The sequence below is a fragment of the Eptatretus burgeri genome, chromosome 5, assembly GCF_056783735.1.
Source record: "Eptatretus burgeri isolate ZD-2024b chromosome 5, Ebu_testis_v1, whole genome shotgun sequence".
NCBI classification, from domain to species: domain Eukaryota; kingdom Metazoa; phylum Chordata; class Myxini; order Myxiniformes; family Myxinidae; genus Eptatretus; species Eptatretus burgeri.
Window position 1 is genome coordinate 34,109,141 of NC_140965.1, and position 25,784 is coordinate 34,134,924.

Genomic DNA, 25,784 nt, shown 5'->3' on the forward strand with positions numbered 1-25,784 from the left:
GAGTCATGGATTCACTGGATCATGGGGTGTGGCGCTGCCGGTATCTGTGTGGGAGGATGAAATTCCAAGTCTTCAGGTCCTTGCTGCTTCGTCTTGCTCTATGGATTTGAGACTTGGACTCTGACCAGAAATCTGAGACAGAGATTTAATTTCTTTGCTTCCAGGGATCTGAGATGGAGATTTAATTCCTTTGGCTAAAATAAAGAGTAACCCCATACATATAGGTTTGTGGCATAAAATGAAAAAAATATTTATTACATGTGTCACGAAATGCTGTTCACAGTGGTCGCCATAGCATCTATAATAAGTATTTTAACGTTACTTCTTCAAATAACACTTGTCGAACACACTTTAAAGGATTTTACCACCTCTGCTGTCATGACTCCAGAAAGTGTCACCTAAAGAGGCTGGATGACTTAAATGAACCAGCTGCACACCTTAGAATATATTGTGGAACTTGGGGCTATGCTATAGTTTTGCTTTTGAAAATGTTTCCCATGGTTTTAAGTCCCTCAATGGATTCGCTTCTGCTTATATTCTTCAATTATTTTCTGAGAACGCTTCTTGAGCATGGCACGGCTCTTGTTAAATTTTGCAATTTCTTGGTTCACTGCAGGAAAGAATACATCACAATATGTAGTCAAGAATAACAGAGGCAGCAAAAAGACAGGTCAAATTTTTCATGATCACCAAACATACACACCATATAATGAATCCACTTGTTGTTTTGACGAGGCAGACTGAAATTGTGCATTGTTGAAAGGCTGCTTTCCTTCAAGAGTAGTATGGAACTAAAAGGAAAGTTGAGAAAAAAAAAAAGACATTCAAATTATGAATGTTATGGATTTCATCCAACTTTGTGCTTCAAAATTGGATTTATAAAGAAGTTTCTAAAGTGATAAATGTCTATATTTTGAATTCAAAATACAGTTGGCTTTGCTCATGTGATTGTGTGTGGGCACCTTGCTTCTTGAGATTTCTCAGGGGATAAAAGCGATATTACAATTAGCTGCAAATGTTCTCAGTAATGAGGGAGTTTCAATGAGATGCATAAATGTGTGTAAGTGCTCCAAAATCATGAAGCCATTTGCTTGGTTAGATCCAAGAGTTAGCAGAATATGATGCCATACAGAAGCTATCCTAGGGTGTTGCCAACTGAGGCCAAAGAAACATTTATCAGTTGTGCTATGGCAGGCAATCAATGGAAACACGAGTTGAATAGTATTCTCTGGTATCACACAAACCCTTCTATTGGAGTGTTAAGATAGAATAATTTTAGCTGCAAGAGACATCTTTTGCATCAAGGACAAATATCTGCTGAAGAGAGACTGAGAGACTATTGTATATAATTATTGACCAGCTATTAATATTATTCCTGCTATTATTTTCTACAGGGGCTTGGGTCAAGGAGAGAGCTGCAACACAAATCTGTCACACACATGTAGACAGATACATGAGACAACACTCGACTCGAATTCCGACAAACAGTCACTGAGCATGGGGTCAGTGACATCACTTCCCAGAAGTACTCTGGATACCAGCATACCAACTACATGATGTCACTTTTCTCTCCACACTCATTGCGTTATATTTATATATATATATTAGGTACACAAAAACTTTAAAAATCCCCATGAAAAGACCATATCAAGATTACCTCATCCTCCTCAATCAGCATTGATATTTCCTCAAAGTCCTTCTCTTGCACACCCTCCAGCAAACACTTGAGCTTGCTCTCGACCAAACTGAACAATTCCAACACAGATTCATCAGATGTGGAATCGAGGTTCTCCAGCAAATCTACGTCTTCACCCTGCAGTCACAGATAGGATAAAATACTTGTGAAGTTATCAATTGCAATTAATTTGGAAAGTTTGGAACACATGAGAGATTGGCAGAGATGTAACGCAAAAGGAAAATAATCTTCAAAGTAAAAGCATCTTAAAAATACCGTACAGTGTACAACGTGTGTACTTAAACGATATTCCAACAAACCAAAGCTATAAACTCAATAGGACAGGGAAAGAGCAGCAGTAAACCAAGAACGTGAAATCGACATGTGGCAAACATAAGGCAGTTAAAAAATCCCAAACATCTCATAAGTGGTGAAAAGCTGTTTTCCTGAATGCAGTTCAAAAGTGCTTATGAAAGGACAATAATGTAAGAACCTAAAACAAATATCTTAATAAAAAAAAAAACGACGAAGCATGAGGTTAGTTCAAAGTATGTGTGTTCCCCAATAAGCTCTGTGGGTTTGCATAAAATATCCTTCTTCTTTGTAATGACGTGTCCCATTGTTGATGGTGTTTTGTATGCAGCCTGTGGCTGCTGGTTGCATCATTTCTGGAAGTGCTGCTGTGCTGCTGATGCAGTGCCCCTGTTACCAGAAAGCTGGCACTTATTTTATGCCAACCACAGAAGGATGACAGGCTGAGTCAACCCACCTGGTGATATTTCAATGAAACGACAGGGGCTCAAACTCAAAATCCTAAGATCTTAAGCCAACCTCCTTAACCATTAAGCCAACACCAGGCTTCATGTCCCATTGAGATTGTGTTAGTAGCTCGTAAAGGATGTTTTGTTGTCCCAAGTCTTTTACAAAATAGCTGGCCAGGCCTGATGTTTAACTGGAGCTGACTAATCAGGAATTGTTTATGCTGCTGGCAATAACTCATATACTCTTCTTTGAAACACATGGTGGGATTTTTAACATCCACGAGCAATCAATGCAAACAGGTCAATCATCAAATGCAGACAAGACAACTCAAAAGTAGGTGCATGACCTCTGCACCATTTTATTTGACATTTGGCACAATCCTTTGCAGAGTCAAATTAAGAAAGAGTGGTAAATCTGTGCTAGTGACCTGTCGGCTTCTCAAATTCCTGCCCTGACAATCACTGGGGAGGTAATGGCATTAACTAGTATTCTTTACAATGAGACTACTTCAGAAGCATCTAACATCATGCCAAAGATGTTTTGTGTAAAAAAAAAAGCAATACTTTTGTAAAATGTGAGGATTAAATGTTTATTTCTACTTAATGAAAAAAATTCCACTTTGATGATAAAAATAAGGCCAATACCTCTGGGAGCTCATCTTGTGGTGGCTGGATAAGAAAACCAGGGAACCACTGGTAGGTGTAGACAATCCACAAAATATTTAATGGAGAAGAAAGTAAATACCAATGGATTTTTTTTAATGCAGTGAACAAACTTTGGTACAACAAGGGTGATGAAGGTTGTGGTCAAGTTTAATCAAAATTGTATGCATAGTTTCTGAAAAGAGAGAAAATACCTATTTTGGGGAGCAACCCCCACCAAAAACTCCTGAGACCCCACTTTTTCTAATGCTGTAAACAAACTTTAGTACATCATGGGTGATGAAGGTTGTGGTCAAATTTCATTGAAATTGTGTTTGTCGTTTCTGAGAAGAAAGCAGATACTTCTTTGGGGGGGGGGGGGCAACCTCCACTTAAACTCCCTCCATAGACCCTTTCAGACCCCAATTTTTGTAAGGCCATGAACAAACTATGGTACATCACGGGTGATGAAGGTTGTACTCAAGTTTCATCGGAAATGCATGTGTAGTTTCTGAAAAGAAAGTAATTACCTATTTTGGGGGGCAACTCCCCCCATACACCCCCCTTAAACCATGATTTTTTTTTAATGGTGTGAACAAACATTGGTACATCATGAGTGATGAAGGTTGTGGTCAAGATTCATCGAAATTGTGTGGGTGGTTTCGGAGAAGAAAGCAACTCCGTCTTTTTGGGGGGCATCCCCCACCCCCTAAACTCCCTCCTTGACCCCTTCAGACCCCAATTTTTTTAATGCAGTGAACAAACTTTTGTTCATTGTGGGTGTTGAAGGTTGTGGTAAAGTTTCATCGAAATCATGAGTGTAGTTCCAGAACAAGAAGTTGCAAATGTTTGTAAATGGATGGATGGACTGACGACGCACCATTCCATAAGCTCCGCGGATCTATGTTCCAGGTCAGCTAAAAAGCTGGTGATTAGTTAAAAGACCATTGTGTGTATCGTAGGAATAACATATAACGTTTCTTATTTATGACTAGCAAATACAACCAGTTGCTTCACTGACAGTGGGAATATTATGTGGGGGTGGGGGGGGAGAAAGAGGGAGAGAGAGTACAGAGAGGAGGGTGGGAAGGAGAGGAGGGTGATAATGAGAGGAGGGTGGAAAGGAGAGGAGGGTGATAATGAGAGGAGGAATGGAAGAGAGAGAGAGAGAGAGAGAGAGAGAGAGAGAGAGAGAGAGAGAGAGAGAGAGAGAGAGAGAGAGAGAGAGAGAGAGAGAGAGAGAGAGAGAGAGAGAGAGAGAGAGAGAGAGAGAGAGAGAGAGAGAGAGAGAGAGAGAGAGAGAGAGAGAGAGAGAGAGAGAGATAGATAGGAATAGGAGGGGGCAAGGAATGGGGGAGCTGGGCTTGGGGAAAGAGGGGGAGGGGGTGGGGAGAGCAATGACTCACCAAACGTCGTTATGCATTTCGGGAGGAGACGGTTCGAATGAGGAGGATGGAGGAGAGAGAGGAGGGGGGAAAGGGGATGGGGTTTTGGAGGAGTTAAGCATGAGGGGAGGGGGTTCTGGACTTGCATTTGGAAGGGGGACTTGTGAAGAAAGGTGTATGTGTGTGGGGGGAGGGGTGGTGGGGGGATGTGGGTGGGTAGTACACGATTGAACAAAATGGGGTATGTTAGGATGGCACGTTAATACAGCATGCGGAGGCCGCCCGGAAATGTCCGGGGTCTGGGAGGAGGTATGTATAAGGGGAAGATGAGGGAAGGCAGCGTGAAGGGAAGGGAAGGCAGCATGAGGGGAAGGGATAGCAGCGTGAGGGGAAGGGATGGCAGCATGAGGGGAAGGGAGGTGGCATAAGGGGAGGAGAAGGGGAAGGCAGCGTGAGGGAAGGGGAAGGCAGCGTGAGGGAAGGGGAAGGCAGCATGAGGGAAGGGGAAGGCAGCACGAGGTAAGGGGAAGGCAGTGTGAGGGTAAGCGATGGCAGTGTGAGGGGAAGGGAAGACAGCGTGAGCAGAAGGGAAGGCAGCGTGAGGGTAAGGGATGGCAGCATGAGGGGAAGGGATGGCAGCATGAGGGAAGGGGAAGGCAGCACGAGGTAAGGGGAAGGCAGTGTGAGGGTAAGGGATGGCAGTGTGAGGGGAAAGGAAGACAGCGTGAGCAGAAGGGAAGGCAGCGTGAGGGTAAGGGAAAGCAGCGTGAGGGGAAGGGATGGCAGCATGAGGGGAAGGGAAGGCAGCGTGAGGGGATGAGATGGCAGCGTGAGGGGAAAGCAGCGTGAGGGGAAGGGAAAGCAGCATGAGGGGAAGGGATGGCAGCGTGAGGGAAGAGGAAGGCAGCATGAGAGAAGGGGAAGGCAGCGTGAGGGAAGGGGAAGGCAGCATGAGGGAAGGGAAAGGCAGCGTGAGGGAAGGGGAAGGCAGCGTGAGGGACGGGGAAGGCAGCGTGAGGGACGGGGAAGGCAGCGTGAGGGAAGGGGAAGGCAGCGTGAGGGAAGGGGAAGGCAGCATGAGGGAAGGGGAAGGCAGCGTGAGGGAAGGGGAAGGCAGCGTGAGGGAAGGGGAAGGCAGCATGAGGGAAGAGGAGGGCAGCGTGAGGGAAGGGGAAGGCAGCGTGAGGGAAGAGGAGGGCAGCGTGAGGGAAGGTTCCGACACAACATAATGCGGTTTCTGAGAGATAGTTTTTTAAATTATTACTTGTTTCAGATAGTCCTCCCCTTTTGTTTAATGGGTTTTATGGGTCAATTGAATAAAGTGCCATAACCCAGTTTGAATTGCACACCAGAATCAATCTACCACAGTACTTTAACTTCCACCACACTCTTCCTACAAACACTACAATGATCACACCACATTAAGACACATTTATTATCACTCCACATTATTAGAACATTATACAAGCTCACTATACACATTCTTCATTGCTCTACAACCACACCACCTGAACCACAGCTCACTCACCACACCACCTTGACCACAATTACCACACAGTCACAACAGATGCCTGCTGCTATGCTAAGCAATGGTGAGCAGTGCGAGCAATGGTGCAATGCGCAGACAGCAGACACTTCAGATCAAGACGTTCAGAGGTTGATAGTACGTACAAAGTGAAAAAGTGTGCTAATAGCCCATTATCACCTAATAAATAGTTAAATGATGCTCCACTTGCTTGTAATGCCAATTAGGCTTCCAGCGCACGTTCGCACTCGGAGAGCGCAGCCAAAAACGCCAGATCCATGCTAAGTGCAGAACTCCGGTGCGGGTTGTCCGGGAGGTAATGCCGGCATCCTCATGAGACTGCAAACTTGCATGGGCAGTGCTGGCATTGGCGGAATAGGGTATGCACCAATGAACATGCCGCAAATAATGATCACCACGCCTTGCGACTCATTTGATCCACACCAAAGTTCCGCCCATGCCAAGTGGCTACTTAAGCTATGCGTTCCAGACGTGAGATCTCTTTTGCCTTGGTCGGCGGTACATCGCAAAAGGTGGGTCAGTGATGGTGGGTCAGAACTGGAGCTGGAACTGGTGGTATGGAGCTTATGGGATGGAGTGCTGGGTGAGCAAGCGATCCAGGTGCCATGCAAGGCGCATTCATTAAGGCCAGGCTAATTATCACCTCGCACATTAAGTTAACCTGTCTTCTCACATGTTCTTTCTCTTTTCTGTATCATCTACTGTGGATGCAAAAGGAACTCAGTGAGGGCAAGTCCCGAAGAACCATTCATCTCAGAGCAACCTCACTCATATGCACCTCTTTCCAGTGCCCTCCTCGCACCTGCACCCCCCATTCGCACCTCTTCAATACCCACCTGAGACACCAACCAGTATTCCTCCTTTTTACCACTCCCTCAGTGAATGGGCGGCGCAGGCTCCTTAGCCCATTCGGTGAGCCAAAGAAGTTGCAACCACCTCACACTGCTCTATTTTGCTATTCTACCCTTCTGCAAAATGATCCTGATGGCACCTGTATTGTTGGTGTAAGAGTGTTTAAGATAGATAGTATCAGTGTAGTTTTGCTCTTTGTCACTTTGCTTGAATGTATCACTGTATCTCTTTTGCCACACCACACAAATATTACATGTCCCTGCTGTACGTCTATTCCTTGTAAATAAACCCCTTGTCTTCACTGTGCCATATACCATTCCTCGTGCTTTCTATATAAATCAACCTTGTGTTAATTGAAGTTCAACCAGCTCATAGTGCATCCTTTCTTCCATTGGTCCAACATAGGCTGCATTAGTCGAGAAGTTTTCCCCCACTGATTGGCTCTACACGTTTGCCGGTACGTACTTGCCACATTCGATATTTGATAAGATAAGGCAAGTGCATGTTGAGGGAACGAGTACCCCCTTGATACTGCCAATCCACCGGAAAGCGGTACCAATCAACATTCATGGTTGACTAGCAACCTGCCAGACCACAGAATTATCCGAGGCTGGTGGCCTCAGGACTGGGCGTTCGAGATGAACCCGAGTGCTTCCCATCGTGGCGAACCTCAAACCCTCAAATGCAATACAGGCCCATAACAATGCAATACAGTAAACCCTCAAATGTAGCGGGGGTTATGTTCTGAAAAATGCCACGATAGTTAAAACCGCAACAGTGGAAACCAAGGGCCAATGGGAAAATGGAGATTTTGGTTCCTAGGCTTCGAGAAAATATTGAGGAAGGTGGGAAAATATTGAAGGAAAATATTGAAAATATTGAGGCTACTAAAAATATACACATTACAAGAAGCGCATTACAAATTAGAAGGGCAATCAGCAGAGCGCATACTTCCACCACGTAATGCCTGATCCACGACAAAATATCAGGCCCAATACATTTTTGAAATATCATGCTTTACAGTGCTATATAGTTTTTGGCCCTATCTCTCAATTAGACCATGTGGAGGTACTTGCTATTACCTTCAGAAAATGATTTTCGTTGTGCAGATCACCAATCTGGATGAAATTTGGCATACTTAAAGAATTTTAGACGGAGTCCAAATCCACTTGTTTCCACGTCGAGGATGTGACACAATTGGTCATTTTTGGCAATTAAAGATAAACCGATCATTAAAGCACGATTTTGATACAGAAATGAAGAATCAAGGTTAGACTGATATGTACGTCAAAGAAAACTCTTGTGAGGTCTTAAAATGATACAATATGTTTATTCAGAGCCCTATTCACTGTTATTAAAGATGTTTATAATTAAAGGTCGTAAACCGAAGCAGTTACATATTTTTACCGGCCGAAAACGTCTGGACCGACCAGACAGGCCTTCGAGTTGACCAAGGCAACTTTTTGCTTAAAAGGCAGCCACACTGGCTATTAAAGGTAGTTACATTGACTATTAAAGACAGTTACAGCGCCTATTAAAGACAGTTACATTGGCTCTTACGGATTAAATCAAAGACAAAGACACTGCGTGACTCAGCCTTATGAAAAGTAGAACCACCACAAGAAGATTACTGTCTTAGAACTCCAGTATTTCTTGCTCTGAAGCAGTTACTGAACTAGGCTCTTGATTGCTGCTATTACAAAACTCAAGTCCACTATTACATGCTAACCAACCTGAATACTACTGTGTAGTAGATTACCACAGCAAAAGCAGTGTGACATCCGCATTCACAGTTCGTCGTCGGAATCATCGTCAGTTCTGCTTTGATCATCCATAAGTTCCATTTCTGCACGGGTCTGTTCATCGTTGGCGCAGTTTTGACACCCACAGCACTCTGCGCAGGACAGTCCTTTTGACCGGCAAAAACACTGGTTGGTCTCGCATTTCGTCTTCTTGCAATTACATTTCGTCGCCTCTAACAGTTCCTTCGGTGTTGGTGGTTTGTTCAACCAGTGAACAATCAGTGCTCCGTTGCGTTCCATCCATCCATGAAATGTAGGAGAAGGGGCTTCTATAAACCTCTCAGTCACGCGGTGGTGGATCGCAGACTGATAGTTCACTCTTTTGCAATGCAGCATCAGAGCGTCGCTTGTAGGCGGCAACTTCTGTTCTCCCAGCAACTGGCTGCAGAATAGCTTGTAGCGAGCCTCATTCACACTCTTCATGGTCGGCTGATTGTACATGGCGCAGACGAATTGTTCCAGGTCGTGAATGATATTCTGATCTAGCGTGAATTCTCGACCAATGCTCCCGAAACAGGTGATGAGATGGGGACCCTTCATCATCAAGTCAAATGGCCTTGTTTTGCCCTTACCATGGAATGCACTGGTGGTATCACTTCCCATGAAATTGTGCAAACCTATCAATGCATCGCAGACAGAACTTTCCAGGGCATTACTCAGCTTCCTAATGTCAACGACGATAATGACCTTGGGACTTCCTGTGACCAGATGGAAATTTCACGCCTGAATCGACTTCGAGTGAGCCAATGCCAACACAAACACATCGGTGTCGAAACTCTCTATGCGCACTGACTCTCCATTCTGTTCTGTGTGAGCGGCATGTAGCGGGAGCTTTGTGTCAGCTTCCTCATGGTCACATTCAAGTTCAGGTACTGACGACACAGTCATGACACCATTCGACGCCTTGATTTTCTCACATTTGCCGGCATGACTGACGTACAACAGCATGTCACCCAGTTTTCATGGAGAGATGTTTCTCGTCCACGATTCGACGATGAACTCTATCAACGCCTCCTTGTTGGCTCCGCTCAGGAGATAATTGGCCCACTGTTTTGGAAGGGCTTGATCACATCTGTAGATGGTTCGTACCTGAAGATCGCCTGCCCTGCCCACTCGTCTGGCGTGCTCCAGGCACTTGATGCTGATACTTGGGTAAGTATCAAACACCACGTCCAGTCTCGAAGATTGGTTATGTCGTGCTTTGGCCACTACAATGTTCAGCTCCATCTCTTCCAGTTTGCCGAAAGTATTATGTAGTGAACCAGCCTTTATCGCCTGAATAACGGCCATTCCATCCACAATTGTTGCACCTTGGATAGGCCGAGCGTCCACACAGCAATCGGGCCACAGTTACAGTACATGGTTGGGGAGTTTGGCTTTGTCCGTCTTAGCAATCGAACCATCACCGGATGCCAGCGGGAAAGATATGTTCGCCAGTGGGTACGCGAGCAGATCGTGGAGTGTTACATTGCTTTACTCGCCAATCAACAGCAGTCGTGTGAAAAGACGACGTTCATTCGCAATTTCAACCTTCAGCGTCTGCTGGTGGGGAGTCGCCGACTTGCCTTGCGCCTTCGAGAAAGTTGCCAATTTGGCTTTCAAAATCTGAGTGAAGAATGGGACCTCACCCGAGAGAAGCCGATCACGCAAGAATTGTACGACAGCATTCTCTCCCTTGACATATGCGTTCATCAAGTCCGCAGAAGTGGCTGGCAGTGCGATGACACCTGAACTAATATTGACAAGTTCAAGGTGAGCGCCGGAGAAAGGGTTAATCATTTGAAGTACTGTGTCCATCATTTGTACCACCACTGCTTCGTTCTTCTTCGAGCTCGACACATCCAAATCCTTTCTCGTTCGGGGCTCATTGTGGATACCCGCCATGGACTCACATTTCCTTGCGATTTCCGCATGTGCTGGTTGGGACAGGATCCACTTCTTCACAGCTGTGCTTTTCTGAGTGTAACCAATGATGCCTCCACTGGTCTTGCTGTCCCTATTTAAAGTCTGCTCTATGATCTGATCACACGCAACACTACTAAATCCATAACGAGTATGCCGTAGGGCAGTCCATTTGCCATCCATGAACGCTTGATAGGTGTCTGGGTGGGAGTGCTCTAGCCCGGCCATTTCCAGCCAGGAAACGGGTAAGTACCTTGCATAGTTTAGGTGATCGTACGCAAAGTACCAGGGCATTGATGCTCTCGTGATCGCAAGGTGTTTCGGCCAGTTCGAAGTACGAGTTGCCCGTATAAGCTCTAGTGCTAGCTCCACCATTTCCAAGTAGGGCCATGTAATGTCCACACTATGGTGTTTGTTCAGGTCATCCCTCACCATGAGTGCTCCCGAGTATAGAACATGTAAATTGAGGTCTGAGTCACCCTGCTGTGGACCCTGGCTGGCTTCATCCTCTGTAGTTGACTCTGTTTCTGTTGTAGAGCTACTGTCTACAACAGCAGCCTGAGCAATGGAACCAATATCAATGTCCATGTACACCACTTCGCTCTCAGACATTTTTGGTGGACGATAGAAAATCATGTCTGGGTTCCGTTCCTGCAGTCTTTTCTTCAGTCTTGTTGTCTGGTAGTTGGCCTTATCCTGACCTTCGCAAACTCTGAGTAGGTCATTGAACATCTCACACAACTTCTTCATATGTATAGATTGCTTTCCATCAATGAGTCTTACCTGGATTACTTTATCATGGAAAATGTCAAATGTTGAGTCATAGTTCACTTTCTGAGTTTGGAGTTTACTTTCACTCTGTCTGTGGTATGTGTCATTCACATACTCATAATAATATTTATGGTGATAACAAACTGCCAGCGCCACACAGTCTTTATCCTTTATAGTTGTCATTATTCTCACATCACGTTCATCTCTCCTCTGCTCAGCAGTTTCCCTCAGCTTTCCTCCATCCTGTTTATGCCAGGGACAACTGTACACGTTGAGATTTTCCTTTGACACGGATGAATTTGTCTTTTTCTGGCATATCACACAAATTCTTGGCAGTACACCAGCTGATTTGCCAGCCACCATTTCTACAGAGGTTCTGAGGGATTTTCTACGTATTTTGTGATATGAGTGCCCCTCTTCTTCTAGTCCGCCCACCACCTCACTGGCTCTAGCAGAAACTGCAGTAGTGCTGGCTTCTGATTTCCTTTTCCTGGCTTCAGTACGTTTTATATGATCCTTGTTACAAAACGACGCATAGCAGAACCGGTGACAGCCTGCATCCGTAGGAGAATCAGTCATTGGCAGCAGTTTCATAATTTGATCAGCCAGCAAACGGCATTTGTTGATAGTTTCACTATCTGTGGCGTCGTACCAAGCCTTCACACACTCACATACCTTAAGCCAGCTCTTATCCGTGAATTGCGTCACTTTCTCATCTTCCTCCCCACCCAAGTGTGAAACAACGCATATTTGGTTGTTGAAAGACCAAAAATCACTCAATCACCAGACAACCATGGGCGCCGCCATCTTGATTTGTTGTTTCCTGGTCGTTTCCTCCACGATTATAAGCTCGCCACGCCCACTTCACGGCGGTAATTTCAAATGGTAATAACTGTCGGTGTGTCAACTTGTGCATATGGAAACAAGTAGGAATTTCAATGGTGTGTTCTCATGAATGCACAGGGTGAATTTCGTTTAGATTGGTGATCTGCACAACGAAACTGAACGAACCGACCCACCTCCACATGACCTAAATGGTGAAGAGTCACTTAAAAAAACAAATAATTCTCGCATCCAGATCGGGATCCGGATTCGGATCTTCACCAAAATTGAATCAATTCTTCCTTGTGATACACCCAACATGTCCACCAAGTTTCATCTGAATCCGTCCACAACCTTTTGAGATATCATGCTATATATCGTTTTTGGCCCGATCTCTCAATGGTGAAGAATCACTTAAAACATTATAGTAGCCGGATCCGGCTTCAGATCTTCACCAAAATCTAATCAGTTCGTCCTTGTTACACACCGAACCTGTCTACAAAATTTCATACGGATCTGTTCACAACTTTTTGAGATAACCTGCACACACACAAACAAGAAAAACAAAGCCAAACAGACAGAAAGGGGTGAAAATATAACCTCCTTCACCTTCGGTGGTGGAGGTAATAAACATTTAAAATAAATATAAAGTATGCCAACATTGTATTTATTTCTATTTACATGTTTATTTCAGTGTAAAACTAGAAGGGCACTCGATAGAGTGCATACCTCCACAAAATTGACTAATTTATGTTTTGTATACCACTGATAAGCCGGATCTGGATTCGAACCTGAACTAAAATTTAATTGGCTTGTTATTGTCACCTAACCACCAATGTGATAAGGTTGGTTAGAAAGTTGTGGGTGTAGAACTTGCGATGGCTGTTTGATCATCAGGAGCATGATGAAGTCGCCTGCTGCATTGCCACATCGAAGAAGGGTAAAACGATCATTAGCCACCTTGACCCACAGCAGATCTTTGCTGCTTGGATAGGAAGGTATCGGATGGCATCCTCTCTCAAAATAATCCCGTCTCGTCGGCATCCGCCATGGTTGAACTGGAGCCTTCGGCCCCGGGTGCCCCGTGGAAACATTGGTAAATCCGCAATCATTTCTCCCGTATTACCGGTCCACTCAAATAGGTAAATCTGCCATGGTTTCTCCCATATTACCGGTCCACTCCAAAAGGTATATCTGTAATGGTTTCTCTCGCATTACCGGTCCAATCAAATTGAGAAATCCACAATGATTTATCCCATATTACCGCATTTGACTCACATGCACTGCACAGTAGATTCATTGATTTCCGTAATGGCAGCCCACAGATGTCACACTTTGACCTCTTGCCAACGTATCTAACAACTCAATTCTTTTGCAAAATGTCATCACCTTTCTCTACCTTTTGGTACAACTAAATTTGTCCATAGTTTTACATTTGGGCACCACTATTTACTGTTGTGTGTTCACTATATCTTGGAGATCTCGTATTACCAGATCTCCACATGTCATTTCCTGCTTGATGATGATTCATTCTTAAATTTAGCTTCGTTTGTGTATGCTGGGTTGATAACTATAATTAACGGAGCATGAGAAACAACAAAAGACTCAAAATGGGAGGTAATCGTACACACTAACGTAAACAGCGATTCTTCTCAGCTCAAAAACCCTGATTGGTGGCCAAAATGGAAGACCACGGTAACTAAATCGGAACACAATAGGTTGCCCGCGATTGGTTGAAACCTGTAATATTAGAACCTGCAATATTTGAGGGTTTACTGTAGTCATAAAATGTATCGAACAGGTAAAATGTATCAAACAGGATAGCTCAATGGGATGTGCACTGTCTCACCAGGACTCGTTTCCCAAGCAAAGTACAAATTGCCAGATTGGTGCATTCCAAAGTGCACCCTTCTTCTGATGGACATTTAGCTGAATTGTACCATTGATAGCTCCAGTTTGGGGATGTTAAAGATCCCACGGTGTAATTTGCAAAGAAGAGGCGAGTTACTGCTGGCACTCTGAATTCATTATAAAATCACCTGCAGCCTAGCCAAACTGTTCGTGAAGATTTAAGTCAAAAACCTTTCGCTGGCCAACTCCACAAGAACGTGGGAATAATTGTGACTGTTGAATAATTAAAAGTAGTAGTAGATAATTAATATAAAGCATCATAACATTTCCAAAAAAGGGGTTTTCATCCTATACGTTTACATTAATGTTTTATGAAAAAGTCTCGTGGATTTTCAACACACGGATCATTATGTCTTACAAAGTGTCTCCTGAGCACCATGGTACAATCAGCAAAGGATGTTTCATCCGAATGCCATTGCGTCTCATGCCCATACCATTGTTTCCTATCCAAACTGCATGTTGTCTTATGCAAATCCCATGGGAATCCATCGAGATATTTCTCTTGGAATTGGTACAACAACATTTTATGATTTTTTATAGGTATTTGGATTCCATAATGAAGCACTGACCAAACTGATGCTGTTTAGCTTGTCCTTGAGATGTTCAATTCCAGTCTTGATGGAGTCCAGCAGAGTTCTAGATTTCGCCATGGCTTCTTTTCTGCAGACCAAACGTTTCTGTACATTTTCCAGCTGCGTCTTCATGTCACCAAGACTTTCATTGTCACTGGTCACAAATAATTTTTTTGCCACAAACCAAATGTAGTTACAGAAATATAACTTAAAAGCTAGACTGGTCATTCATCAAATTAAATGGCAATTCCATTGCAGTATATATTAGTAACAAAGGGAATGCAGCACCTTGTTGTAGATTTATGTGTTGAATGGTAGTTGCACTTTAAGCAATTGTAATATTTTGATGAGAAATTAGTTGGGAGAAGGACAAGCAACAAGGTGTGTTAGAAGCTCCCAATTGATAGTGGAGCATACAAAGATCAGAAAAGATACATTTTGACATTTTATGTGAAGAAGAACTTGTCACTGAAAATAGGACAGAAGTAAAAATTTACAAAAAAACACAATACTGTTGCAAAATTATTGAGCAATAGAGAATGATTAAGTTTAAAAAAAAAAAACTGAAGAGAAGCATTGAGGGTGAAATTTCTCTTTTTCAAATAACAATGCCAGTTGGTATTACAGCATCTGTAGTATCTCACATACTTCACTTCCCTTGAGTATTTCAGTTGATCAAATGTCTTCTGCAGATACTCTCTCTGTTGTATGACACACTGAAGCTCTTCATCATTTTTTTGCCTGATTTTCTCCAAATTTGAATTTGTTTCCTCTTGGATCAGGGTTCTCTGAAGTATATCCTGCAAATGAGTGAAATCATAAAAACTGTGTTAGGAAAGGTAATGAGTTGAGTCAGATAGGGAAACTCAGTGATAGAGGTGTGAGATAGGGGGAAGAGAGAAAGCTTTGCTTTGCATTGATTGATTCTCTCCTTTTGTCAGGTCAGGCTAGATCAGATCTCTGACTTGCCACAGGTACCATGTAAACCTGTACTAACCTGTTTCATGGTCGGATTGTCGGTGACTAACCCGTCTCCCCACTAGTTTTCCTGGTGAGGAGGGTGTATGGATATGAACACCCAGCAGGATTAAAAACAAAACTTGTCAAAGTGTGGAGAAGTTCCTTGTGAACCAAGGGCCATCCATATCTCACACCTAACTATGTCTGTGGACGTCATCCTGCAGTTGGGTTACCTTTTTCTTGGAGGTTAGTGGCAGGATTTGCACTCCAGCCACCACAAAACACGACATTCCACAAAATACACACAAAAAAACCCCCCCAAAAAACTGAAAACCTACTCAGTGGGAGTACATCCTGTGCTACCACACTTCACAGGGCAGCTCACCGGATGACAGTTTTGGGGAAAAGTCTTCGGGCCACCAATACTTTGATCGGAGGAAAAGCACAGGGTAACCTTTCTGGGTCGGGTTGCGGTGGTGTGTCAGGGTGGTGCAGAGGTGTTGTCCACCAGACAGTAATCTGCTCGGGTTAACTTGAGGCGGTCCCTTTGGGTGGGTGCCTGGAATGTCCTATCCCTAAGAGAGGATGATCACCTGTCTTTGCTGTCATCTGAGCTCCAGCAATGTAAAATTAGTATTGCTGCACTCTTTGAGGTTCAGAGACGGGATAGTGGTGACATCATGGCAGGTGGTCATACCTTCCACTGGTATGGTCGCTCTAATGGTTATCATGCCAAAGGATTTGCTGTAGCTGTGTCCAATAAACTGACTCGCAATATAATTGAGGTAACACTGGTCAAGGAGCGAATGATGAGACTGAGGATTCGTCACTCTTTGGGTGTCATTTCTCTGATCTTTGTATATGCTCTGAATGAGGCAAGTGATCTCACTGTGAAGGATGCATTCTATGCCACACTCGAGTCTGTGGTTGATCAGTGCCCCAGGCGAGATACTCTTCATGTCTTGGGAGATTTCAATGGATTGACTGGCACTGATGTGGATGGTTTTGAGACATGTGTTCATCCCCATGGGTCTGGCACTGTGAATCAGAATATCACTCAGTTCCTTGACTTTGCAAGAAGTCGTGGACTTCGGGTGGCTGATTCATGGTTTCAGCACCCACAGCCTCCTTGTTGGACTTGGTAATTCAACGCTGGTGGTGTGGCAAAGGAGATTGACTATGTGCTTGTTGATGGTCGCTGGAGGATGCCCCATAAGTGCAGGGTCTATCGGAGTGCTCAGTTCCTCAATACCGACCACAGGCTTGTTGTAGCAACTCTGAAGTTGCAGCTCAAATCCAGGAGAATGGTACCATCCCAGCCTAGGCTGGATGTTGGCAATCTCAAGGATGAGAGGTAGTTGGGGAGTATGCAAACAGGCTGAGTGGGGATTTGGGGGGCCTGGGTATTTTGGGGAATCCTGAAGAGCTGTGGAATGCCTTCAAGACCACCATCCTTGATGTTGTCGCTGGATGTCTTAAAACCCACCATCAGGTGAAGAAGAACTTTGCCTCCCAAAAAACACTGGATGCCATTGACCAGAGGCGCAGGGCCAGACTTAATGGCAGAGGTGAGCTTTTCAGGGAGCTGAGGAGGAAAACTGTACATGCGCTGAGGGTGGACAAGGGGTCATATGTGCCAGGAATCTGTGAAGGAGTAGAGTATCACCTATAGTCAAGTGATTCTCATCCTGCTTACAAAAGAATTTGTGCATTGTGTTCCTCCAAGCCCATCCCTGAGTGCACTGCAGTTAGAGTAGGGGAGGGGTGAGCTCTTGAAAGAGGAGTCCGAAGTGAAGGTCTGCTGGGCCGGTTACTTTAAAAGGCTGTACCAAACTGAGACAACAGCTGTTGAGTTGGATGTCAGGGGTGTTACTATCCCTATTGCTCACCCTCCAATCAACTGTGATCCACCTTCGTTTGTGGAAACAGGCTGCGGTGAACCGGTTGAAATGGGGTGAAGCTCCTGGGATCTGTAGCAACTATGCTGAACTTCTCAAGGCTGGTGGAAATGCTGTGCACATGTCGTTACACACAGTTCTGTGCTCTGCCTGGAACACAGGCATCATCCCAACTGACTGGAAGAGGGGCCTTGTTGTCCCTCTCTGGAAAGGGAAGGGTGATCGCCAAGACTGCAACAACTACTGAGGGGTGACGCTGCTCTCAGTGCCGGGCAAGGTCTTTACTCAGATAATTCTTGATAGAGCTCGCCACCATCTGCTTGAGCACCAGCGCCCAGAGCAGTCGGGCTTTACACCAAAAAGGTCAACGATTGACCGGGTTCTGGCTGTCAGGTCCTCAGTGAAAGCAGACGAGAGTTTCAGCAGGGGTTGCTCACAACTTTTGTTGATCTCCACAAAGCATTCATTTTTGTAAATCAGGATACCCTCTGGAGGATTGTCGGTCTTCATGGATTGCCACTAAAACTGATCAATCTGATTTCTGAACTATACTTTGGTGCTGAGAGTGCTGTGAGGATTGGTGGTTCCATCTCTGACTTATTTCCAGTTGTTATCGGAGTTTGACAGGGGTATGCACTGGCCCCCACACTTTTAAGTGCTTGTGTGGGCTGGATTCTGTGAGGGGTGGGGGGAGGGTATTCGATATATCAAGCTGCGGTGCATCGTTTGGGAATGTCTAGATCTCTGACCTTGATTTCGCAGATTATGCAGTCATCTTTATGGAGATGCTCAATATCCTTATGGGGCCCATCGAGGCGCTGAATGAGGAGTTGGAGCCACTGCCATTATGGGTTTCCTGGGACAAAACTGAGATCCAGGCTTTCAATGACATCTTGGATGCTGCTATATTGTCTGTACCTGTTTGTGGTGAGGATGTTGAGGTCACGGCGAGATTCACTTACTTTGGCAGTGATATTCATGTCGCCATATGTTGTGAGCCAGAGGTCGATAGACATCTGGGTAGAGCATGGGGAGCCAAGGATTCACTGAATCATGGGGTGTAGTATTGTCAGTACCTATGCAGGATGACGAAAGTTCAAGTCTAATTCCTTCCTTCCAGTCTTGCAGTCTTGGACTATTGGACAAAGGTCCTTCCAGTCTTGGACTCTGGCCAAGGATCTGAGATGGAAACTTAACTCTTTCAGTACCAGGTCTCTTCGGAGAATCCTTGACTATTGCTGGTCAGACTGTGTCCAACAAGCTGTTGCTGAGGGAGACTCAGATGAGATATGTTACCTGTATAATCTGTGAGCATCAGCTGCAGCTGTAGGGACGTGTGGCTCATTTTATTGACGCTGATCCTGCTCACCAGATTCTCTCAGCAAGGGAGCCTCGTGAGTGGAGCAGGACAACAGGCCGACCACATGCCTCGTGGTTGTAGCAGGTTGATTGGCATTTCAAGGAGATGAGGATGAGACTGGCATCTTCCTGGGGGATGGCCAGATGGAGGTGTCTGGAATACCGGCGTAAAGTGGACGTAGCGACATATCTCACATGGTAAAACTGCACAATCAACAAAGAACAACCATCCCTCTGCCACCCAGACGATTGTTCCCCCAAATGCAAACCATTTAACCAGAAGGCATGTGGTGCGATCGGCAAGTAAATCAACATATGTGGAGTGTGTCAAGCACTCCCCCAATCTCCAATGGACATAAAGTCCTTCACCAAAGTGTCACCTCCAATCCAGAGGTCTCAGCCCAGAGACTATCAGACAAAGATTACATAGTCAACATTAGTTAAACATCAAACGGAGATGCCTATCCTTATTTCGGGCTTATTTTCCTCTTTTGAAGGTGCCTTTTTATGCAAAAAAAAGGTAAAGAAAAAATCAAACCATTTAAATAACTTGGGATGTGCACCTTGTCCCCATGGCCAAAGTACAGTCCAGCAAGACTGTCCTGTTGGCATACACATGCCCCTCAGCCCAAAGGGTTAAGTATATGGTCAAACAAACACACATCCTAACCCCAAAGGGCCAGAATGTGTGGTCATACAATGAGACCACTCTATAGGAGTAAGTCCCCATAACTTCAACGGCATGCTGTCCTGAATTTGAGCTTGTTTGCCCTCATCAGGACAGTATACTGATAAATATATTACCATATTACCAATGATAGCCACATTCGTCATTCAAAAATCAATCATACCTCCTGGCTGTTATGGTGAGCATTGCCGTGGATTATGTCACGCACTTCTTCTTATTATTATTCTTGCGTATGGCAACTTAGCTGCTGGGGTAGCTATCATTTCTTGGAAGCGCGACTGTGTCGCTGATGCAGTGCCCCTCTGTCAGTACACATTGGTACTCATTTCGCTGACCTCGGAAGGATGACAGGCTGAGTCAACCCCCTGGTGTATTAGTTCAGTGGCCAACGAGGCTTGAACTCAGGACCCTAGGATCCCAAGCTGCCAACCTAACCACTAAGTCAACACCAGGCTCTATGTCTCGCACGGTAAAACCTCATAATCAGCAAAGAACAACCATCCGCTGCCACCCAGACAATTGTTCCCGCTAATGCAAACCATTCAACCAGAAGGCACGTGGTGCAATTTGCTAATATTGTCAAGTGCAGGACTTTATGTCCATTGCAGATCGGGGGAGTGCTCGTCACACTCCACACATTTCGATTTACCCACCGATCGCACCATGTGCCTTCTGGTAAAATAGTTTGCATTTGTGTGCACAATCGTCTGGGTGGCAGACTGATAGTTGTTCTTTGTGGATTATGTGGTTTTACAGTGTGAGAGTGAGACATAATCTGCGGCAATGCTCACCATAACAGCCAGGAGGTGCAATTGATTAATTATATATCGCACACACGCATACCCAACCCACCCACCACTACCCCCCCCCCACTTGATACTTTTACTTTTGATTCTTTTTTTTTTACAAAGATAAACCATAAAACTATATATACTGCTTCTTGTGATAATGTTTTTTACCTATTCTGGTATTTTTTGATTGGTTTATAAGTACAGGTACTTCCTTCAATGACCTCAATCTCGGCCTTCAGTATTATTCATTTGTGCCAGTGAGATAGTTCCCACCAGATACTAAATCAGTATTTTGGAATCAGTATTTTGAGCCAATATTAGTCCTAATCAACAATTATGGAGTGTAAACAATTCGCGCAGTTACATCAAAGGTGAATGAAGGATACTAGTCACAGTAACTGGGATAAAAAGATGTTCCCGATAACCAACATTTTACAAATGCACTGAGCTGATATATTATTTTGTTTCTCGTATTGAATTATATAATTCTGAATAATTACCTGTACATTGGAAACACCAGTGGCTTTCGTAATGCACCCAGTAGCCTCATCAAGAGTGCATTTCTTCTTCTCTTGCTCGACAGTGAAAGGACTTGATTGATAATCGTCTAACATTGCCAAGTTTCTCTGACTCTGCATTTCAATGCGTTGCAGGAACTGCGTGCAAAATGATTATGTCCTTTCATCTCTGTCCCCACCATAATTAATGTGCAGGATTTAAAGTACTACATTGTAAATTAAAGTATCAACATCGAGCTGACGATAATTCTGTCCAATTCCAATTCAAATACTGTTCAAGGAAGGATTAAAAATGTGTTAAACTTATGCAAAAATGAGAGTCCTCAACAACAACTCATCATTGGAAATCTCGGCCAAATCCTGCAAGTTTAACCATCACTAGATGTGAATTCCATCAAAATCATAAACTTTACCTGTTTGTCCAGATGCTCAAATATAATTCTCTCTTTCTTTATCTGGTCTCTGAAGGACATCTGGACCTTAACTCTCTCCTGTTTCGCTTTTCCCACTTTCTCCTGGAGATGTTGAAGCCGTGTCTGTTTTAAAACATATGATGGTTATCCATTTGAATGTGATAAGGTATCACTAAGATGCACATAAACATTAACAGGAGCTGATACTCTTCCCCCCCCCACCTTTTGAGTGGTATGAGGAATAGATAGATCTGTGTAATATGAAAACGAAATCTTAAAACTTTTTTGAAATATCGCACGCACGAGCCAAGTTATTGAGAAGGTTGCCGTGGCAACAAAATTCAGCCAATCACAGAAGTGGTCTATTCAGGTTGAGATAATGTCATGAGGAATAGATATCTGCGATATGAAAGCTAAATGCACAATCGTTTTTGAAATATCACGAACACAAAAGTTCATGGACGGATGATCGGTGGGTCGGTTGGTTGGAGGGAGCTCATCTATATGTCCCTCCCCCTCGCTCCCCCCCATCCCCCATCCAGTCTCTGACCTTGTTGGAGGGGCAGGGTACAAAAAGTAAATGACTAACTTGAAGCTGATTCAGGTAAAAGTTTCAGAGGTGAAACTTTTTTATATATTGGGGAGTCGATCCAGTCGAAAAAAAAAAAAAATTAAAATTTTTTTTGAAATTTATTCTACCCTTATTATCAGTTTTTCCGTCGATATGTTTGTCTATCTGTCTGTTGGGTAGTCGATCTTGTCGAAAAAAAATGTTTTAATTTTTTTTTTTTGAGATTTGTTCTACCCTTATTATCAGTATTTAAAATGGCGATTTCAGTTAATACAATGGCGATTTTGATGAAACTTGGTTGGTAGGTTCATACCATGACCTAGTTGTGTGCAAATGAGAACCGTTGCTATCGACACCACCGTTGCCTAGCAACGGGACTGAAATTTTTGAAAAAATCATAAAAAATGTATTTTTTTGAAAATCAAAAATCGGGCCACGAGCGACTGTGGGCAGTACATTCAGCCATATTGTCAAAAATTTCCAGCCGGATCCTATGACAACTGTTGGAGAAGATAGACTTTGAATGAACCCTGGTCGAAAAGAATTAAAAAACGAAGTTCGTTATATCTCAGAGACTATGGGTCAGATATACATGAAACTGGTATGGTAGGTTCATGGTATGTCCGAGTTATGTGTGAGAAAGAACCGTTGCTATGGACCTCTCCGTTGCCTAGCAACGGCCGAAAAACCTCTAAATGTGGGGGTATTTTAACGAAAAAACAATCTGCAGCATTAACCCTTGAAGCTAGAATCATGAATTTTCTTATGCTTAATCCTCGGGTCATTCCCCATCGAACGGGCCCATTGCGTTAGGATCTATTGGGTAGGCGACTACCCATGTCCGCCTACCGACTTGTCTGTCTGTCTGTCTGTTCGGTCCAGTGCTCCGTTAATACAATGGCGATTTCAATGAAATTTGGTGGGTAGGTTCATACCATGACATAGTTGTGTACGAATGAGAACCGTTGCTCTGGACACCACCGTTGCCTGGCAACGGGACTTTGAAATTTTTGAAAAATCATAAAAAAATTATTTTTTCGAAAATCAAAAATCGGGCCACGAGCGACTGTGGGCAGTACATTCAGCCATATTGTCAAAAATTTCCAGCCGAATCCTATGAAAACTGTCGGAGAAGATAGACTGAATGAACCCTGGTCGAAAACAATAAAAAAACGAAGTTTGTTATATCTCAGAGATTATGAGTCAGATATACATAAAACTAGTATGGTAGGTTCATGGTATGTCTTAGTTATGAGTGAGAAAGAACTGTTGCTATGCACCCCTCCGTTGCCCAGAAAGGGCCGAAAAACCTCTAAATGTGGGGGTATTTTAACGAAAAAACAATCTGCAGCATTAACCCTTGAAGCTAGAATCATGAATTTTCTTGTGCTTAATCCTCAGGTCATTCCCCATCGAACGGGCCCATCGCGTCAGGTTCTGTTGGGTAGGCGACTACCCATGTCCGCCTACCGGCTTGTTATCATTAGAAGTATGTATTGCATTATAGAGAAACAAAGCAAGTTTTATTGAGAATATGCGAAGCAAAATATATTTGCTGGGTTTCAAAGAGACAATTCTTCTATCGGATGCAGCACAAGGCTCCAGAGTAGCATCATTGGCTGAAGCATCATTGGCTGTGCCGCTGATGCATTGCCCTCTCGATGTTCAGACAGGAATTTGGGATTTGTTCAGGATGCTGGCGATAGCTTACCCACTCTTTGCATAGGAAACCATTGGATTTTTAACGTCCACCAGCTTATGCCAGCAGATGGGACACCCATTTTACGTCCATCCGACGGACGGCACACACAATGATGAATCATTCTGCCTGTGAAATACAGGTCAGGTCAGGTATGGGAGCATGTGCCAGAGCAGCGCATCGCTGCGTCCACTTTCCGCCGGTTCTCCAGGGGCCTCCGTCTGGCCATCCCCCAGGCAGATGCCTGGTCCATCCCCATCTCCTTGAGATGCCGATCAACCTGCTGCAACCACGAGGCACGTGGTCAGCCCATTGGCCTCCTCCACTCATGAGACTCCCTCGCTGAGAGAATCTGGTGAGCAGGATCAGCGTCAGAAAAATGAGCCACATGTCCATACAGCCGCAGCTGACGCTCACTGACTATGCAGGTAACAAATCTCATTTGAGTCTCTCTCAGCAACTGCTCGTTGGAGACAAAGTCTGACCAGTGATAGCCAAGGATTCCCCGAAGAGACCTGGTACCAAAGGAATATTTTTAAAATCCCATTTTGCAATGCATGTTCGTCTTCTATCAATCGTCCTTTTTTCCAACTTCAGTGCCAATTCACCCCACCAACTTAAATCTACTTCCTCCAAACTCCTTACCTGGTGTATGCTCTCCACCTCCTCCAATCTTCAACTGTCCTCTGCCCCCCTCTCTTATTACTCCGCAATGTACCTCAACCCATCACCACCGAGCCTTTTCTCCTCCTCATCCGGCCCTCTCCCCTAACTTTTCTGCAATCCCCCACACTCTTTCAACAACTCTCCTAACCTCCCCCTCCTCCTTCATCCTTCCCCCCTCCCCTCCCCTACACCCAAAGCCTCCTCCCCTCTCTTCCTCAACGGTGTGGACCTCAAGCATCTGGGGCCTTCGCTCAAACCTGACAGATCTTTCCATCCAAGTTGCCACTGACAAACCAGACATAATCTGCTTAACATAAACTTTCCTCCTTCAGGACGTTGAGACTCCCTAGTGTCTTTCTCTAGTTACTCCCTCCTCTGGTATGACAGATCTGAGTCTCGTACTGGCGGCAGAGTTGCTCTCTTCATTAAAGACAAGATTCCTCATTCTCCATGCACTGCCCTCACTCCCCCACACACCCAGGAATACCTTGGGCTATGGCTTCCCTCCACTCCACCTCATGTTTATACATGTGTTGTACTATCCACCAAACAGTGATGACTCCATTTACATATCACTCTCCGAAAACATGGACGAACTTCTATCCTCTCATTACAACTTTCTCTTACTCAAGTGGGGTGACTTCAATTGTCATCATGCCAGTTGGCTGGGTGTGGGTACCTCCCTCACCTGCCACGGCACTTCAGCAAAAGATTTCTGCAACTCATTAGCACTGACACAATCTGTCAACTTCATGACTAGGATCTCAACCAACAGTACTCCATTTCTTCTGGATCTGATTTGACCAATTTCCCTGAGAATATCCGCTGTTCTTCCTCTGCTTCAATCGGTTCATCTGACCATATGCTTGTCAAAATAGGCATCTCTCTGGCTGTTATTAGAGAACCACCTCATCACCGTCGAGTCTGGCATTTCACTTAGCCGACTGGCAGGGACTTCAGGCAGTCATCAAACATCTAGACTGGTCTCCCATCTATACTTTCTCTGACACAATTCATCCTGGGAATTCTTCCAAAGAAACTTGCTCTATCTCATGCACAGATTTATCCCATCTCGTCCTCAGTTGTCACACTCTTCCTCCCACCCTTGGTACACTGAAGCTGGTGGTGAAGCAGTTGTCCTGAAAGAACTTACCTTCGCCTCAAGGAAGGCTAATCAAACTGAAGGCAATCTCAGTTCCTTCCACAAAGCTCGGAGAAAGTGTGTGTCTACCCTCAGGAAAGCCAAAAAACAACATCTTTCTAATCTCAAGTCGGAGCTCGCAAACCTGCCTCCCTCCTCCAAATCTTGGTGGTATCTCATCAAGTCTGTTTCTGGTGTATGTTCCCCCTTCATCCCCTCCTTTACCTCAAACGGCCACACAGCTGACACTGCACATGAAAAGGCTAAATGCCGAAACTCCGTATTTGCTTCTAAATCTTGTGTCCCACACCCATCGCTTTCTGAACCCACCTTACCCAGGTGCACCCAGCTGTTCCTGGACTATGTGTCCTTTTCTCCTGACAAGGTGGAGAGCTTGCTGTCAAACCTCGACTCAGATTCTGCAACCGGTCCAGAGGGC

General features: G+C 44.5%; 1 protein-coding gene across 5 annotated transcripts in view; it reads right to left on the reverse strand.

The window, feature by feature from the left end:
* Positions 1 to 221: 221 nt before the first annotated feature.
* Positions 222 to 25,784, reverse strand: part of LOC147026199 (outer dynein arm-docking complex subunit 3-like) — a 57,647-nt gene continuing 32,084 nt past the window's right edge. For 2 of the 5 annotated variants that reach the window (XM_085881362.1, XM_085881359.1), the window contains 7 exons: positions 21,269 to 21,391; positions 20,838 to 20,993; positions 15,290 to 15,441; positions 14,639 to 14,795; positions 1,658 to 1,813; positions 704 to 791; positions 222 to 610 (listed from right to left, as the gene is read on the reverse strand). In XM_085881362.1, coding sequence (XP_085737488.1) covers positions 513 to 610; positions 704 to 791; positions 1,658 to 1,813; positions 14,639 to 14,795; positions 15,290 to 15,441; positions 20,838 to 20,993; positions 21,269 to 21,391 — 930 coding nt within the window. In that variant the 3' untranslated portion in view covers positions 222 to 512. The remainder of the gene's footprint in view (positions 611 to 703; positions 792 to 1,657; positions 1,814 to 14,638; positions 14,796 to 15,289; positions 15,442 to 20,837; positions 20,994 to 21,268; positions 21,392 to 25,784) is intronic. The other 3 variants (XM_085881360.1, XM_085881361.1, XM_085881363.1) reach the window with 3 other exon arrangements.